This window comes from Aptenodytes forsteri, unplaced genomic scaffold (genome assembly GCF_000699145.1).
Source record: "Aptenodytes forsteri isolate BGI_AS27 unplaced genomic scaffold, ASM69914v1 Scaffold195, whole genome shotgun sequence".
Lineage (NCBI taxonomy): Eukaryota > Metazoa > Chordata > Aves > Sphenisciformes > Spheniscidae > Aptenodytes > Aptenodytes forsteri.
Window position 1 is genome coordinate 173,340 of NW_008795317.1, and position 13,303 is coordinate 186,642.

General features: G+C 37.9%; 1 protein-coding gene across 1 annotated transcript in view; it reads left to right on the top strand.

The window, feature by feature from the left end:
• LOC103899194 (usherin) overlaps positions 1-13,303 on the top strand; it is a gene marked incomplete at its 5' end in the record, with an annotated part of 310,634 nt that overhangs the window by 173,141 nt on the left and 124,190 nt on the right. The window contains one exon of the mRNA XM_019472152.1: positions 9,754-10,088. Coding sequence (XP_019327697.1) covers positions 9,754-10,088 — 335 coding nt within the window. The remainder of the gene's footprint in view (positions 1-9,753; positions 10,089-13,303) is intronic.

The following is a 13,303-nucleotide window of genomic DNA, read 5'->3' on the forward strand; positions in this document are numbered from 1 at the left end:
TCCTGATTTACGAAAGAAGAGCCTTACAGGACTACCTATCATATAATTTCAGATTTTTTAAAAATAGCTAATGAAGAAAAAATAGCATTGTGGTTCTCCTGATTTACGAAAGAAGAGCCTTACAGGACTACCTAGGAAGTTTTCAATTATTCACATCGTTCTGTTGGGAATGAACTCTAGAGGACAGGATAACTACCATTGTTTTGGCTTGCATACAAACTTCATTCAAGGGAAATTAGTGTAACCAAACAAGAGGGATTTTTGTAGCTTAGAAGCCTCTTTTGTGTAAATACACACATGCTTCCATGGATTCAGTCTTGTACTAATGCCAAAAGTATTGGTACAGTAGCTTGCTCACCAGAGCACAAAACAAAGGACATTTGCATAAGATTGAAGTTCATCCGTTAGATTTATTATTTTTGGTATACATTGTATTTTCAAAAGGTAAACAGAGTGGTGTTACCAATGCAGTCTAAATAGTTTGAGGGTATGAATTTAAACAGTAAACCAACGCTGATTTTTTTGCTCTGTTCACACATAATTTTAAGCTATGAAAAAAGCTATTCACCATTAGACAAAAAAATCCTGAGCTTTTAAAATTATGTTTTAACGTCTAAGGAATTGCATGTTACCTCCGCGTTAATAGCAAATGAGTTCAGTACGAGTACAATGGTTACCGTAAGAATTAATAATGATCGACCACTAGTAATTATGATGAATTGCCAGACTGCTTATTGAAGATTTGGGCGATCTGCTTCCAGGACTCTGCCCTCTGTGCTTCTCTAGATATATCTTAATATCCACCATAATTTATAGTAAAGGATTTTTCATGGATTTACCAGAAGCAGCAATGCTGAGTAAACAGTAGCCCTACTTCAATGGCATGCTTACACACATGTCCACATTTTATTGCATGAGCTTTTACACATTGGCTTCAACTCTGAGCACAAAGAAGTTGTCACTGCAACCTTTAATGCTTCCGTTAATGTGACAAGGACATAATAATTTTATATCTTACCCGTATTTTTTCTTTCTCCAAGTGCAGTCAACATCCAATCCTAATTTTAAAAGCCTGTGAGTTATCAGAGGTCTTGTCATTCTTCACTGGATGTCTTTTCTTGAGATCATAGGTGTGTGCTCAGTTGTAATTTTATTGTCTTTTGCTCAGCTCCAAGATTAAGTAATCTACCAATACTGAAAGTCAGTTTGATCATTTATTTCTTCTGAAACTCAAAATCAGGCAGTGCAGTCTTCAGTCTGTAATATTTTAATTTCAATATCACAATGTTTTTAAAATTTATTTTCCTTTCTTACCGAAGAGTTCAAATGCTTTTTTCCTTTCTTCTTTCCCAGTCAATCTTTAACATTCAAAGCTCTTTAAAGCCCTTTAATGTCTACATTGTATGACTTGCCGTATGAGTGGTGGTCATATTTTTTGCCACTGGTGCTCTTGTAGTCTCAGGCCTGTTTTTCCCACCTGAAGACAAATATTTGTTTGGTGTGTTAAGACTAATTTCTGTTAAATATGCTGAAGCCTGGATGTTTTTATTTCCATGAGTCAGTTTTACTGTTCATTTTTCTTCATTCTAAATATTTAGGTTAAAATGTTCAAAATAATTAAAGGTGGCAGCATTTAATTGAGAAAAGTGACTTATGTATATGCCTTTCCAAATATACTCTCTTCTGAGTATCTGTCCTTCAGCAAAAATTCTCTCTCTCAGTGTACAGAGTATTGGTATCCTTTGCTGATAAAAATATAAATTCTTCTAATTTATCTAGTATCTTGTTTTGCTTCATGTTTTTTAATTTGATAGTCATCGTAATTGGGGGAGAGTTGGGAATACTTGGTACAGTTCCTGCGCAGAGGGTATTCCATGGCTGAGACATTACTTTGCCTCTGATTTCTAAGATTCTAAGGCTTCTTAAAAATCTTGAAATTTCTCTTACTTGTCCAGGACGGCAAGAAATTTTTTTTTAGCTTTTATTATTTTTTATTATTATTATTTATTATATCTTAAAAAAATGGAAATAAAGTTATAGGTGCAGAAGAGCTCATTGCACTTAATAACTGAAGAGATTATGGACAAGGCTTGCTGCACCCAGTGGTTTTCTCACCTTCTGCTTGTTTGCATATGGGAGCACGAGAGGAAGCGACTGGGATTTCATCTTACTTGTTAGTCTTCTTACAGGTCTGTCAAATGGTTTAGCTCACTAGTGATGGTGTTGTTTCTTTCCCTTCAATTTTATGGCAAGTTCACATCAGAGTAGTAAGACTCTGAGACCACCCAGTGGGTTTTGCCGTGGCGCTGAGGTTGTCCTGTGGCCCGTGTGACTGTTCTGTACTAGGAGAATACAAGAACAACAAGGTAGCACATGTTCTAAAAACATTTGGGTTTTTTGCCCTGCTCTTTCAAACTAGGGTGTAGATCTGAATAGCTGCTCTGCAAACCCCTTGTGTTCCTTCACCCCAGAAGTACGCTAGTTGCACAGGCAGAATGACTGTGAAGTATTGTGCAAGGATTGCCACTTAGTGGTTGAAAAGTTTTCCTGTGTGGAAATAGGATGGATCTGGTTTGGGATTGCTTTACATTGGTGCCTTTAAACTCTGACAAGAGTCCCAGAAAGGCATACTTTCCCTCCTGAGCAGATCAAGCCCACCACACCTGCGGTGCATATATCACCTATGTAGTGTTCACATCAAATTTGTGGAATCTGCTTGTGCTGTACAATGGTCTCATCTTATTCAGTGTCTACAATGGTAACTCTTAAGCAGAGAATGGAAAACAAGCCATCTCTTTGGGAGGGAGATTTTAATTACCTCTTGCCCTAGAGAAAGCTGTCCTCCCAGGTTAGAGCGGAAAGTATTGGAAGGGCACTGTGGGAAAGATTAGCAAGAGGCTCCTTTACCAAGCCACGGTTGCAAATCAATAGAGGCTTTCAGCTGTCAGTGCAACCAATCCCTAAACCATGAGCACAAATATTTACTTCTACTGAAAACAGAGAACTTACAAAAAAAGAGAAACATATTTCCATTCCTTTATTTAGTCATAGAATCAATATAAATGATTTGAGGACGTGGAGAATTCAAAGTGCTCCAGGATAGTACTCACTTGAAAATACAGCTTATTTTCATAGACCAAAGCTTTCACTCTGCAAGGAGGAAAATATCAGCACAGCAGGTCACTCTTGGCATAAACACTTCTGATGTGTATGTGCTCCTTTAACATTTAATTTTAATCAGAATGGACCAATATCTCTCCATAACATTTAGCTTGCTTTCTTTTGTGCAACAGAAAGTGTAAAGCTGTAGATAATTTTTAAAGTACCCATTTCTGTGACACCTGCATGATATTTTTTAATATTTGCTGAATTGATAATGTTCATGGTAGCGGAGTATACTGCGCAATAAACTGCTCTTGTGGCTGATTAAATGCCAAAGTGAAGTGGAGGTATTCAGCAACTGCAAAAGCCGTTTATTTAGTATATGCCAATGCCATGAACATTATTCCTGTTACACAAGATTTGCTATACCCTAATGTACAGAAGTATAAAAGAAATTGTTTCCTTTTCTTGTGAGGGTTGCAATTGCTGTGCTGCTTCAATCTCACACTTCACACTGATATGACATTTGGGAATGTAGCTAGGTTGAATGGCTTGAGAAAGAGGCTGGTTTACACAGTGAATAATTATTTAAAGGAGTTCTTTGTGTAGGAAAAGCATTATGTGGCTGGGTACGCTGAAATAAATTAACTGTAGTATGCAAATTTTCCAACTTTGGCCATTTAAGTTTCAGTAGGAAGACTTCCCTTTCGTGGCTGTGGTTGTCCCTTGCGGGCTTTGGCCTGGGGAAGACAGATGTAGTCTTGATTATTGGCTTAACTGGAGACTTGCTGACGCATGTTTGCCTGTATTGCTCTCCCTTGCTGGCAAGTGTCACCAACTGGACCATTGATAGGACAAGAAGCTGCAACCGTTTCCTGTCATTCTTTGCATAACTTCTTTCTCGAGATAGAAGTTGGCATGAGCTGTGCTTAATCCTGATGTTTCTCTCAAGGGGAAAGGAAATTTTTTTTCTTTTTGGTGCTTAGATATGTTATAAGAGAATGGCTTCATCCTGGTTGGATGAAGTAAGTACCTTATTGACATATATTTCTTGTGCCACAGAAACTTCCTGCAATTTGATTAGATGCAAAATGATAAAAATAAAAAATTATGATGATTTCATTGACTTCTGTCTTAATATATATTATATATGTTGCCTCCTAGAAATGAAGGACCATGGTGATTCTGTAGCAACAAACTGTCATTCTTCTTTCTAATTTCTTTTTTTGCATATTGATTTAATATCGTCATTCATTTTCTATGGATTATTTCTTTTTCGTAAGTATTTCCTCATGACTTCTCTGACTGAGGAAGGGTTGTAGGCTTTTTAATTCCATTGTCATTCATGTTTGTTGTTACCCTCAGAGATGACAATCACTTAATTTACAGTTCACCTGCCATTCTTTTCTTTGTATAGAAGAAGCTGCAGCAGAGAAAGCTGGTATTCCACCCTACAGATTGAACAATGTCATCAGTTTGCTGTCCACAGGATCTTCAAGATTTGCAGTCTGCACTCTTTCTTTGCAGAAGATTATCATGTATTGCTACAGAGCGATAAATTTTTCTAGTAGCTATTTCTCGAATTTGACTACTGAATTGCATATGCAAGTGAGCAAACAAGTAAACAAGGCTCTATTTTTATAGTTGTCTTCTGTTCTTCATTAGCTCAGAAGCTGGACAGTGGACTGCTAAATGCCTGTTGTTCTGTAAATAGGTTGGGACTAAAATACACGAGAGAGATTTCAGCTGTATGGGATGGATACCACTGACACATTTAAAGCAATATACCCTGTAGTTACAGTTTGAGTATTATCCATGAAAAGGAAGGTGTTTTCTTTATCCACTTTCCACTTTCTATGGAATTACAGTTATAGGCACATGTTCTGGAGTTGTTTTTTGTCTCACATGTTAATGTTTGCTGTCCTGTGAAGTTGCTTCTGATTACAGAACGTTGGATGCAACGGTAATAACTCCATGGTCACTGAAGTCAGTGACTAACAGAGAGGTGATCCTTCAGTGTTTTACCTCTGCAGATCACTGTGTGGTAGAGAATGAGGCTGTGAAGACCATTCCTCTCTTCCAGGTTAAAACCCCCTGTCGCTATTTCGTTCTCAAAATGCTTCAGACTGCAGTTGCCTAAGAACATAATTTTGAGAATACGAACCCTGATAACTAGGCCTTGTGCACTAAAGGGAGATGCAGTAAGCCCACACAGCAGCTTCGCGCTGGGTAGAAAAAAGTTTGGACTTTATTCACCACACTTCCGGTTTTATGCAGGTATGCCTGGTGCATTGGGGAAATTGTTTACGAGCGATCAATCCTTGTGTGAAGATTGCCTTGTAATGCTGCTAAGGTCAGTGAGACCTTGGTTTATTTGCCACATAAGTGCTGCTTGAGCAACTTACGATACTCCAGCACCCATAGGAACAACCTTAACTTGCACACTAGGGGTTTTCCACATTTTAGGACTGTGGTTTCTTGCACGGCTTGCTCATTTGGTACAGATCATACAGTGGGGTGAACTAATCAGGGTTTCATCAGCATTATCCCCCTGCCTTTGATATAGCTTAAACACTTTACTGTAGTAGGTGTTTAGGATCATAAATAAATGTTCTTTCTGGTTTTCCACTACTCAAGCTAAGCTTCTAGAAGTTTTTGTAGTAGCAACCTGTTACTGCAAACTTGATCGTGCCATTCTTCTGTGGTAGCGCTTGCTGAAGTTGGATGTAATTCATGTGCAAAGTGTATGAGAATAACTATCAGTGACCTCTGTCAGGATTTGCTTTTCTGGTGTGATACTGGCTCTTGATTGAATCCCACTATAATTTCTGTTAAGACAGATAAGAACTCATGAGGAAATTCATCTCCCAACTAGTTTTGGGGGAGGCTGGGGGGTTGGCAGAGCCCTGTAGTCCAGTGGTTGGAATGCAGAATTAGGGTAGCAGGTCTTTGTTTTCAGTTTTGCTTCTTTCTGATACGTGACTTAGTCTGGGATTTAGTCTTTTCATCTGTAAAACTGGAATAATAATACTTGCAATTTGAGACTTACAATGTGCTTTGAGACCAACAGTGAAAAGCTCTCAGTAGTGTATTTATTACATTCTGTTTGTAGATGTTACAAGCAGTAGCTAGGAGAAATGCGAATAAAATGAAGGCAAACACGCTGATTTAAAACCTAACTGTTGAAGCCAGGCCTGAACTAGTAAAATAGTCACCCATGTGCCAATGCCTCTCTTCACGTAGCTCAGAATTAAATTTCAGGGTTCCAACTGCTGTAAAACAAAAAAAAAAAAAAAAGATTTCCAAGGTTATAACTGTTTAATGGGGGGAAAATGGCTAATTTCTGTCTCTTTAAATTTTGTGGTGGAGAAAATAAGGTGCTTTGATCTTTAAATGACAGCTTCCAGAGTCATTACATTGAATCAGTTAATCTCTCCCAGTAGTTACCTTATTCTCTCTTCCTCATGGGCATCCTCTTTCATGGTCTCAGTGCTGAGCTTCAAATCAATGAACAAACTGTTACTGCTTCCAACACAGCCTGCCTAGTGAGCTTTCCTGCTTTCATGCATTGCCAAGCTCTTACCTCAAACCTTGGCACATCAAAGTGGAGAATAGGTCCAGTAGTACCACATGTGTGTTAACGAGGCTGGCTCCATCGTTTTCATTTACACTCTATGGGTCAGGCAGTCCCTTGCCTCTTGACAAGAGAGGTTTGTCAGAGACTGCATGACCTGCTATTCCCAGGTGACATATGTAATTCAAAGCAGGTCAAGTGACACAGCAGTGACTCTGAGTATCCTTGGTCATCCCTTTATCTAGTTTAAAAAAATACTAACCAAAATGATAACTGATCTACATATCTTTGTATGAGATATCCATGCCCAGACAAAAATAAGTTGCATTCTGTGTTATCGTGCTGCTGACTGAATATTCTTTTTGTTCAGCCTAGTTTTCTTTTCTCTTAGGAAAAAAAAAAATTGAGAAATTTCCCAGTGTAAGCCCCACGAAGCATCTCTGTTATGTACAGTATGAGGGGTTTTTTTTCTGCTAGTGCCCAGCAAATGCTGTGAAGTAACACCAGGGAGTTTTTTCAAGTTTTACCAGCTAGTGCACATGCTATATAAAATTCAGGAGCTGAGGTTCTAGAGCAGCATCTGTTCTCCTGCCCATGTTATTAATCTGTCCCTTTATGTGAAGGGGTTACAGTATATGGTGAATCTTGTGCAAGTTCTATTAGAGTAATCTTGTGGTTTTAGACATAAAAGTTAGGCATCTAAAATGTAATGTAATTAAAAAATAACTCCTCCTCTCTTCCAGGAAATAAAACAAGATTTGGTAAAAGGTGAACGTTTTTAGACAATTTTGTTTTCTGAGAGGGTACTACCAGGAATTTTGAATTTTCCAGCATTTGACATATAGTTCTTTTATTAGAAGCCACCTTGCATTAAGCAACCAGTAAGAGGGGTTTTTTCACTGATAATGACAGATTAACTGTATTAATATTCCTAAAAAAGAGTTTGAATATATTATCTTTAGTCACACTTCACTGAGGCAGAATTTCAGGATAGGTGCTACACCTCAAAAAAGAATAACATAATTATGGTTGCAGAAATGTGTGTTTTGCTGTAGTATGTCAGACCTTAAAGTCTTCTGTGCTTCTTTCAGCAACTTCAAAGGTACATCCCTGAAAATAAAAGTGAACCATGCACATTCCCCTCTTTCTGTGACATATGCAGTGCATCCAGTGTGTGCACTATGGTAGCAACAAAAAGCATTAGGATTGGAAATTTCACCTGAAGTTTACTGACCTGAATGCTTTCTACCTGCACTTGAAAACAACATTTTCTGTTGTGTGTGCTAACCATCCATTCTTCCCTGCTTCCTAAGCTTATGGCTAGATCACACGAACTACTTCAAAATGAGAGTTTTGCTCAATGTCTGTGAGAATGGTGCAGAATCGATTCCTACCTTCTGTGAAATTTTGCATTGTTTTATCAATAGTATTGTCTTCATTTGTTTGATCGTGATTTGGGGCCAGAAGTAACAGAAACCTGAATACAGCACTTGATAATTAGCCAAAGCTAAGCCTTTCCTATGTGGGCACCAATAATCTTGTTTGTGCTGTCTTTACTCAAGATCACCCTGTTTCTAATTCTCTGTTTAATAGTATTCCAGATTCTGTTATCAAAATCCTTCAGCTTTCTCCAGTACTTTGCTGCCAGGTTTCTTGCAAGTCTGACAGCCTAAGAGGTCCTTCTGTACCTAAGATATAACATTTCCTAATCCCCAAGGGTCCTTTAAAAATCATTTTATAAATCAAGCTTCTCTGTTTCCATGGCCGTGTGTAATTGTGCATATACCTTTTTAAAGATACTTACTCTGGAGGCTGGAGAGAATTAAGGAAAAAGTTCAACTTAAGTATCTCGGTATTACTATTTAACACTTCAATATTACCTTTGTTCATTTTATTCTGCATGTACCTTCACCCAGGCTTTCTCCATTTCTGTGTTCTTTGCAATGTTGGATTCAATCCTTAATTATCCCATGCCTGGGAGGAAAAGAGACAACAATTGTTATAGATGAGTGGGTCAGTGGCAAGGAAAACAGTCCCAGGGATGAGCAAAGCAAAGCTGGTATATTTCATACACTGGGACTTCTAGGGGAGGAAGGATTGATAGATGCTGTTACACTACCTTTATGAAACTTTGAGATTCTTAATACAGTTACATGTCCTCGTTGTGTCAGTCTAAAGTCCCCTCTGTCATGATACCGTGGCAAAAAGCCTTAAAAAAGAATTGAAAACATCCTTGCACTTTATGGTACAATGATTTGAGTGTGATTCCTCACTGGAGCTGGTAAGAATAAATATATATAGAATAATACACTTAAAAAAAGAAAAACTTTAAAAAAAACCAACCCACCTAGCTTCAGTTTAGTAAGAGTAAAACCACAGTTAAGCATAGCAGTAAATGTATATATATATAACATGAATTCTGTATGTAATTTCCATTTTTTTGTGATGTTTTCTCAGCATAATCTTATAATTCTAAAAATGGAAAATTGTGCCTGTTTTTTGTCTGATACTTACCAGTGTAATTTATTACTGAAAAATAAAAGGGAAAACCTGCATATTTCATCATCCAGAGAGTACGGACAAATCTTGTTTCTCATAGGAGCTAGGGCAGTTACACATTTCTAAAAATTGCGCAAACACAAAATAAAATTTCTTTTTACTCTGCCACTAACAGATGAGCACACCAGGCAATACACCATAAGAAAATAAATGACAGTCAGTGATACTTATGATAATTAGTGTACTTTTGCTAATGCATCTGAACATCTCTCAGAATTTTGAGTGAAGTGGAGCATTCACGTTTTACTGGTGAAGCTAAGTAGTAGATTTTTCAATGGCTACAACTGTTACTGCAACCCTCACTCAAATTAAAGGAGGTTAGATTTCTAACTGATGCACCTTTAAAAATCAAATTTCAGTTACCTGGGAAAGGTTATACGCAAAGTCTGTCTTGCTGGAGAAAGTAAAGCATATCTTGAGATCACACTTGTGTCCATTTGTAGCATGTTGTGTCTGTATTTCTGCATTCTGACTGAAAGAATTCTGTTACTGTAATATTTTTTTTTCTCCTCCTTCAGGTCTCATGGAAACCTCCTCTGATACAGAATGGTGAAATCCTTAACTATGAGATTCGCATGCCTGATCCACGAATTGTCATTACTGGGAATACTTCATCAATGTTAAGTCATTTGGTGACTAATCTTATACCCTATACAAACTACTCGATCACTGTAATAGCTTGTTCTGGAGGTGATGGCTTTCTAGGAGGCTGCACAGAGAGTTTGCCTACCAGCGTGACTACACCTTCAACAGTTCCTCAGGGTGTTAGTCCATTGTCTGTGACTCCAATCAGCGAGTCCTTTATTGCCATTTCTTGGCAACCACCGCTAAGGCCGAATGGTCCTCATCTGAGGTAAGCTTTTAGTTGCAACTGAGATGGCAGTTTTCTTCTCCTTACCTAAATCTGACTCAGAAAATTCTGGGTGATGGAAACTTTATGATGTGGTATCTTCATTTCTGACCTTTTGAAGTTCCTCTTTAGTGGACTCATGGAAAGTGGGTATATCTAGAAGCAGATAGCAGGGTGAGCTTTGAATTGTTTTGAACTTGTGAGGAGTCAGGATTATTTAAAGCAAGTGTGGTGTCTGTACCGTGGCATTTACTTTGCAGAACACATTCGGGAAGGCTCTGGGTCTTTCAGATCAGTGCTGTCTGGAGAGCCAGAAGGAGGAAGCACAGGATATTTGCAAAGTCGTAACTGGTTTGGGCTGCAGCATCAGCCATGTTTTGGTGGTCGGTTCAGGCAACATGTTCCACCAACAAAATGGCAAGAAAAGTATGAGATCTCTGTGAACGTAAATATTTAACACACCCAATATTCTCAATACTCTGTGGGGATTATTCTACATAAAGAGAAAGTGACCATGGTAGTGTGATGACATGAAATAAGCTTCAAAACTTAACTGATTAATAAATTGGAAATGAGAGAGTGTGTGAGAAAAATGGAAGTTAAAATGCCACAAGTTTGGTGGCAGAACCAAAAATGGGAAATGCAAGGAAGTGCTGGGTATAGCTGGCTGGATTTCACCACAGGAACTAGAGAAAGGCGTCTCTTCTGAGATTTGTCTAGAATGATGGGATGGGGGATCTTGACTTGAATCTGTTGATTACTGAGTGTGTGTGTGTATATACATAAAAAAATTATGTATTTGAGTGCATGAAGTTTTATAAAGACAAATCTTTATACATACACAACAAAAAAAAGTCAAACAAATCTTTCATTCTAGTGCTTTAACATATTGGGAAACATAGTGCATGGAATTATATCTCTGTACTCCATATGTTCTGGTTAGTAGCTCTCTTCTAGGTGCACTGATGGGTTCAATAATTATCATGTAATGCCATTTCAGTTGCGTATGTTATTACAGCACAGTAGCTTGACTCTTTCTTCAGGCTTAATTAGCACACACTGCAACTGAATGAAATTATGATTGCTCTACAGTAAAATTTGAAGTTTTTGAAAAGCAGTCTCTGTTATTCTGGGGTTAACAACATGACCATTTTACCATAGATTATTGAAGTAATTCAGCACAACCTACATCTGCAGACTTCATTTCTTTCATGGTGTGCCATGCTGCCCTCAACAAGAACAACCACTGAAGCAGCTGCTCTGTACAGCATGATGGAGCAAGAAGTCTGCAGCAAGCAGAGTAGCAGCAGCAGCTGCCAGTGGGGGTGATTTACACATGATCACCATTCATGAAATATATTGGACAGAATATGCCAGGACTGTTCCTAATAAAACTGTAATGATCTGTCTTTGGGTTCTGTTGACACTGATGAACCACTCATGTGAGAGTTGTTCTTGGGGTATAAAGTAATCTGAACGCTTTGATAGAGTTGGAGTTTAATTAGTTTTTACTATTTAATTTCTGAGGTTATACTCCCAACTTCTGCAGTAATTTGGTTTGGCATCACTAAAGTCAGTGGCACAATACTTGTTTGTACCTGTTGAGGATTATTCCCCAAAGTCAATGGCAAAAGTTGTTGGAAGTCACACCCGTACATCCTAGCTGCCATGGAGCATAGGAAGTCTCAGCTCTCTTGTAAGAGAGCTTCTCAGTTGATTTCTGGTTTTGAAGCAATGCAAAATCACTGTATGCAGTACCTATTAAATACCATCTTAATTCAGGGTCTGAAATCTGGTATGGTATTGTCCAACATTTCCTCATCAGACTGGAGATGATCTTAACCTAAAAAAGATAAGCGTCAAATTACACATGAAGCCAGTGGTCAGAAAGATCATTGCAATGGGGTGGTGACCCACAGCAAGGCATTCTGCAGAATGCTTAAACACAGAAGGAAACTTTTTCACAAATAAGTGCCTAAAGTGAAAGTCTTTAAGGTCTGCCTGAGTATCCACATACTTTTGGCTGGAATTTAACAGTAGCACCTTTCCAAAATGGGGGGCAGGGAAAGGATGATGGGCAGCAGCTCAGCACTTTAGAGAAACAAGTTGTGTATTTAAGTGAATATATATGTATATGACCCTACTTTGCTGGACATCAGTGGAAACTCTATTGCAACTATAGTTTGATTAAAACTGCAGCTCACCATTGAAAGCAATTCCAGAGTGGTTCTATAACTGGTAAGAAGCATACAAACATCTGGTCTCTTAAAAAAGAACCATCAAACTGAAACAAAAGTCCTATTAAAAAACTCCTGTGAAATGTAGTAAAGAATAATAATCCTAAAGATTTGGAACAACTCTATATAATTTTGTTTCATTTAGAAACAAATAGAACAAACAAACATAGAACAATCATTCTATGTAATCCATGGAATGATTAGGAAATGCAAAATATGTTATCCCCTTTAGTTTGTGTAGACATGAAGTGATTTAATCTTTGATAAATTCCATAAAGGTTTTGTGTAAAAGATGGCGAAGGGTGAGTGATGCAGAACGGGTGGAAGGCATGCTGTCCTAATCAGGCAGTCTCATGGCTGACCTGCTGAAAGATGGGCTTTAGCTGACCTGCTGTTTGGAACAGAGACAAGAATACAGCTTCAGATACCAATTAAAACCAGGATGAAATAGTTTGGTCTTTCAAGCTCACATCATGAGTGTCTACCCAAATACAAAGGTGCCTTGTTAAGGTCTACAGATGGAACAGTTAACTCATTCTACGCCTGTTTGTCACCTGTATTTTACACTGTGGTTATTTGCGAACACACGTTAAACACAAATGAACACTTAAGTTGCTACTACCAGTAAACTAGTAATAGCAATGCTATGTTTCAGCACATTTGCAAGAGAGAGACATTGTTATTTCGTATTCTGTAGCAGTCTGTGCATATCAGATGGCATCAGTCAAGTCTCTATGAGACACTGTTACTGGGCTATTTGGACTTGATCGTCATAGCATTTCCACAAGTTTAAAATCTGTAAATCATTAAATAAACTCATTCTTTCAAATGGAAGTGCTTAATTTTCCATTTTCAAAGTAGTTTTTTTAAGTAATTGAATGCTCTAAATCATGAAACATTAAAAAGAATGTTTATCTCAGAAAGTTTACAGCTGTAAAAACAAAATAATGTGTGGCTTTAAAAAAAAAAAACTGATTTTTT